The 5,601-nt window shown below is 43.6% G+C and overlaps 2 protein-coding genes across 2 annotated transcripts; one reads left to right on the top strand and one right to left on the bottom strand.

Annotated features, from left to right (window-relative positions):
* Nucleotides 1-2,274: 2,274 nt before the first annotated feature.
* Nucleotides 2,275-3,120, bottom strand: hist2h2l (histone 2, H2, like). The gene has a single exon (XM_076750474.1). The coding sequence runs from the start codon at nt 3,118-3,120 to the stop codon at nt 2,740-2,742; it is 381 nt and encodes a 126-aa protein (XP_076606589.1). The 3' UTR covers nt 2,275-2,739.
* Nucleotides 3,121-3,449: 329 nt separating this feature from the next.
* On the top strand, nt 3,450-4,217 carry h2ax1 (H2A.X variant histone family member 1). Its single transcript, XM_076750472.1, has one exon. It carries the CDS (start codon nt 3,450-3,452, stop codon nt 3,834-3,836), a length of 387 nt encoding a protein of 128 aa, XP_076606587.1. The 3' UTR covers nt 3,837-4,217.
* Nucleotides 4,218-5,601: the final 1,384 nt, after the last annotated feature.

The following is a 5,601-nucleotide window of genomic DNA, read 5'->3' on the forward strand; positions in this document are numbered from 1 at the left end:
ACCATGTCACTCTTGGAGAGAAAAGCATACCCTGCCAAACAAAACCTCCAGCAACTGTCACCTGAACCATGAATCCCCCCCAGATCCCCTCCAGGAACCCTGAGACCTGATCCAAACAATGGCGTGGAGATGGGCTTACACAAAGCTTAGCATTAAGTGTCCTGTCTGTCCTTTTTCTCATTCAGCAGCCATAAATGTACCTGAGTGAGTTATTAGCAACAGATAACCTCCAAGATCTACTTTTTCTTAATCCTGGGTGCTGATTCTTGAGTGGCACATCGTGTTTGCATGAACACAGCGTATGGATGTTTTTATGTCACATGACATCCCTCCCCCATGCATCATGTTTGCTTCACTCTGATCTGGAGCAGCTGCTTCCTCACATTATATGTGGTTTTACTGTGAAGAACTTGTCCATGTTTGGGTCACAACATTTCATCCATTTGTTTTCAAAGTGACATTATTTCCATCTGGCCCTCAAGTACACCGGAAACAATAACATGCTCACTTCTTCAACTTGAATATCACTTCAGTTAAGATGATATTCCCTGTCCAGCATTCTCTCTCTTTGGTTCCTATTTTCATCACCTGTAGCACAACCTTCACATCCAGTGAATTCCTGATTGGAGCTTCTCCTTTCATTGTACACTGCAGTAACAAGATCTACATGATACCACAAAGATCCCGTTCTGCTTTTGTTGAATATTAGCCATCAGTTAATATCACCCATGCTCTTAATCATGTGGCCGAGATCTATTCAATCTATTAAAAATGTCATTGCCAACGACTGTTTCACTGTAACTGCTGTGCATATTACAGATAATGAACTTAATTGAGTGCAAATAGCAACACTTGAAACTAAATCCCATCACATTCTGCTTCTTTACTGGCTGAGTAAGGACAATGAAGATATGTCATTGAGCAGAATGATATGGAAGCTGTGAGGCTGTGCTTCCCCACCGCACAGAGCAGTGTGTGTATGTCATGGTCCACTCTTAATCTAAAGGGTCTACTCAAAATGGACCCTTAAAGAAAGATTTGCCTTTTATTGCCCAACATGAAAGTCTAAATGCTGTTTTTAAAGCTCAGCCCAGTCTGGTGAAGAAATTCTGGTATTTATTTATTTATTGTGCTGGCCTCTTAACTCCAGAATGTGAGCATATGTGTTTGAGGGTTTATTGCACTTTATAATGTCTCTGCTGATGTTTGTGCATTATTTCTTTCCCTTCTTTTCTGATATGTTTCCATCAGTTTGTGATCTGTGGAGCTTCCTAGGTATTTGGAACGATGTTTTTCATCATAAGCTCTGGAATGCTCTTTCGTCAAACATTGTCCCTGTGATTTAATACTTTGGACCAAAGGCTGCTGAACTTTGTTTTCTCATGTTTGATGGTTTTGACCTTCTTGCACCTTGGTGTTGTGTCACTAGTCACTGTACTTGATTACTCACAGAGTTGCATTGATTGTACCATCATATAATTTTCATGCACCTGTTGTGCTGTTTGCTGGTGGAAGGTGGCAAATGTCATTCACTCAAGTGGGCCTACTTCAATACAATCATAAGGGACTGCACTTCACTGAATATTTCCAATTCACACTACTTTATATTTTTATTTCAGAACATTTTGCACTTTGCAGATTAAGATTTTACATAGAAACTACAGGATCAAGTTTAGAAAATACGACACCGGATAGATGAATTTAGGCAAAAGTATACAGTGGAGTTCATAGAATTTTCTCCTTGAACAGCTACAACATCAAGTCCTGTTTACATGTCAACACATATGGAGCCTAACACTATGCACATAACTGAACACTGTCAGGGCACATTCTGCTTTGTAATAGTGTTTTTTGTGATTCATGTACATTTTACCAATAATATCTCTGTACTTTCCCATCACATTTTCAATGCAGTATTTATACACTGTGGTATGGCCTTTAAACATAAAGGAGAGTATGCTGGAGTAACAGGAAGACATTTAATTCAATAAATAGTTCATCTTATCACTTTTAATCCTCATATCAGAAAAATATTTACAGATAAACTGCACAGCCTTTGACCTCCACTTGGCAGAGGCCCACTGAAGGCAGCTGTGGTTCTGGATTGAATACTTGGTTTGTCATCTCCCCCCACCAGCCTGTGAGCACCTGCACCTTTCCCCATTAACTCCAGCTACCATTAGGTGTCACTCTACACCACAACCTGCAGCCAGAATTCTGTATTTCTCACACAACTGTCTCATTTCATAGGACCACAGGTAGAAGTCAAACTGCTCACTGGAAATAAATCACAGCTTTAATCTCACATGGTTGGTTTGGACTGTGTCCTTACATACAGTTGAAGTGTGGTGGTCCATTTTTAAGGTGCATGTATACAAATCAGTATTACAATGGTGCAAAGCAAAGAGAGTCCCACAGATTAAGAGCACTGACTTACATTCGTTCTGAATTTATTAAGTTATTTGTTAAAAACGTTACACAGCTCAGGGAAAAAAAAAAAAACTAACACTGAATTAAAACAAAATGGCAGGCTAACGTTCCAGATCCAGTGAATCTCAAGACATTCAACCTAAGGCCTGGGTTCGATTGGCATTCATTCGCTTCAAAAACCGGAAATGGTGCAAAATCACAAACGCAGTCTTGCCAAGTAAACGCCTGACACAGTGAAGGGGGTGTACACATCGTCTTGGAGGTGATTTGGTGAACGTTGTCCCCCTCGTATGGAGCCTCCGTCCGCCTTTACTTGGAGCTGGTGTACTTGGTCACGGCCTTGGTGCCCTCGGACACGGCGTGCTTGGCCAGCTCGCCGGGCAGCAGCAGGCGGACGGCGGTCTGGATCTCCCTGGAGGTGATGGTGGAGCGCTTGTTGTAGTGCGCCAGGCGCGACGCTTCCCCGGCGATGCGCTCGAAGATGTCGTTGACAAACGAGTTCATGATGCCCATGGCCTTGGAGGAGATCCCCGTGTCTGGGTGCACCTGCTTCAGGACCTTGTACACGTAAATGGCATAGCTTTCTTTCCTGGTCTTGCGCCGCTTTTTGTCTCCTTTCTTCTGGGTTTTGGTAACGGCCTTTTTGGAGCCTTTCTTGGGCGCAGGGGCTGATTTTGCAGGATCAGGCATTTTCTCTTTGTGGAAACGTCAACGCGACCGCAGGAAGGGACACAGCTCAGGATACCGCCCCATCGCCGGTCCCCTATTTATAACGTGGCTGTGTAAATGACTGTGTACCATTTCTTCACTACGATTGGAGCACACTCCACCAGAGGACAGTCATTACCGCTGGACCCGCTGCGCCATTGGTTCGTGCATTCCAGTTTCACTCGGCCAATCGGAGAAGCCTTTGCGGTTTATATTCCTTTACTGACAAATACATTACGTAAAGGTCCAGACTCTTTCATCCTCCATTTTATCGTATTTCTTCGCCATCAAGCACCACAGTTTGAACGATCATGTCTGGTAGAGGGAAAACCGGAGGCAAAGCCCGAGCAAAGGCTAAGTCCCGCTCCTCCCGGGCCGGGCTTCAGTTCCCGGTGGGTCGAGTCCACAGGCTACTGCGCAAGGGCAACTATGCGGAGCGCGTCGGCGCCGGGGCCCCGGTGTATCTGGCGGCCGTGCTGGAGTATCTGACGGCTGAGATCCTGGAGCTTGCAGGCAACGCGGCCAGGGATAACAAGAAGACCAGGATCATCCCCCGGCACCTCCAGCTGGCCGTGCGCAACGACGAGGAGCTCAACAAACTGCTGGGAGGGGTGACCATCGCTCAGGGAGGAGTGCTGCCCAACATCCAGGCTGTCCTCCTCCCCAAGAAGACGGAGAAACCGGCCAAGAGCAAGTAAAAGACTCCCCGCAGGCCCGGACTGAGCCGGGACAAAGGGCTCCCCTCAGAGCCAGCCACTTTTTCATATCAGTGTTAGTTTTTTGGATAAATTACCTTTTAAATAAGGGGCATTGTTCAGTGTTGCTGTTTCTACAATGAAAACAGACACTCGCTTCTCATCGGGACTATTCATAAACTGCTGTTGTGTTGTTGGCTGTGGAAAATGGAGGCGCGTTCAGAAGGCTGGAGAATGATGAAGGATGAAAAGATCCGTTTTTAATGTGGACCAATCCTGAAGGGAGGGCTCGTTTTTAGTTTCACAGTGCTGCTACAAACGTTGCAAATTTGTTGTATTGTTTATGTCATGCTGTTTCAATAAATGTCCTGTAGCCTTTTGGCACTTGGCGGTTGGTCTTTGTGAGAGAACAAACGGGCTGCGGCTCCTCTGCTCTGTAGAATGCTGCAGGTTGAGCATATTTAATCCTGCTTGTGCATATAAGCAGTGAGGTTCAGTTCATCCATATCAGGGGGTTTAACTCCATCGTGGTATAGATGGACTGAGAGATCATCAAGAGAACAATGGAGAATGTTTTGACCAAGATGTACAGTTTTGCATCATGGTGGTAGTTTGTTGTCACTCACATCATCACATTTTCTTTACTGCTGCAGGTGATGTGAGGAGCTCTGTGGAAACACTGTCTGATTGTTGGATTCTGCAGTTGACCATACATTTCTTTTTCATATAAAGGCATTTTCTACTGGTTTACATTATGTTTGTGATTTTCAACCTGAGAGCTGACCAAACTGAAAGCTGGTTGAAATGGAGGGTCAGATATGACTTAGAATGGAAATCTGGGCCTGATTTCTCTCATTCATCTGGCATTAGCAGAGGATTTTACATTGCATCTGTTTGAATTAGTCACATAATGGAACTGGGAGTCCTTGTGTTTTGTACATAGGATTACTCTCCAATTCAAGTGATCATTTTTATTGTTCTCAAACATCTCTCTGCTCTCTCCCTCCTCTGCAGAAGCATGATTGAAACCAGTCAACACTGCTAAGCTCTGCACCCTCAGCCTTTCTGCTCTGCCTCAGAATTATTTCTAATTGAAATATTTCTGCTCTGCCTCAGAATTATTTCTAATTGAAACAGACCAGCAGATTAAAATTAAGATGTTTTCGGCTCTGGTAAGGCTTGCAGCTTTTCAGCAGCGACTACAGAAACTGAATATTAAGACTTAATATAACAACAACATTTTGATACTTCAGTGACTTACCTGGCTTTGGTGGGGAGCAGAGTGCAGGGCAGCACACTGCCCCTGGAGCTGGAGGCAAAGTCATTCAACATATTTCACTCCCTGGAGCTTCATTGCAGCACAGTTATTCTCTGCTCACGTTGACTGCAAAGAACATTCTTTTCTATGTCTCCTAATCAAGTAAATAAAGTTAAATATGATAGAAAACAAGAAATAAGGAACCATTAGCTGCCTGCTAATGTATATTAATATAGGATATAAGAAATACTGGTAACTACTATTTGTGTTGATGCAATCTGCTCTTCTTTATTTACAATATTGTGCTGCCAAGAATCACAAACACCTTCAAAACAACCTTAACGACATTTAATATTGGAGTCGTATGTTAATCTTCTCATTTTGTCATTTTTCCTGGTACGTATCAGTACTAATTTAAATATTCCAAAAGTCCACGGTGACCTTTAAGTCCACTAGAAAACTGTGTTCAGTACATGAGCACAAAGCTTCATGAAATGTTGGAAACAGCTG

Source organism: Chaetodon auriga, chromosome 15 (assembly GCF_051107435.1).
Source record: "Chaetodon auriga isolate fChaAug3 chromosome 15, fChaAug3.hap1, whole genome shotgun sequence".
NCBI classification, from domain to species: Eukaryota; Metazoa; Chordata; class Actinopteri; order Chaetodontiformes; family Chaetodontidae; genus Chaetodon; species Chaetodon auriga.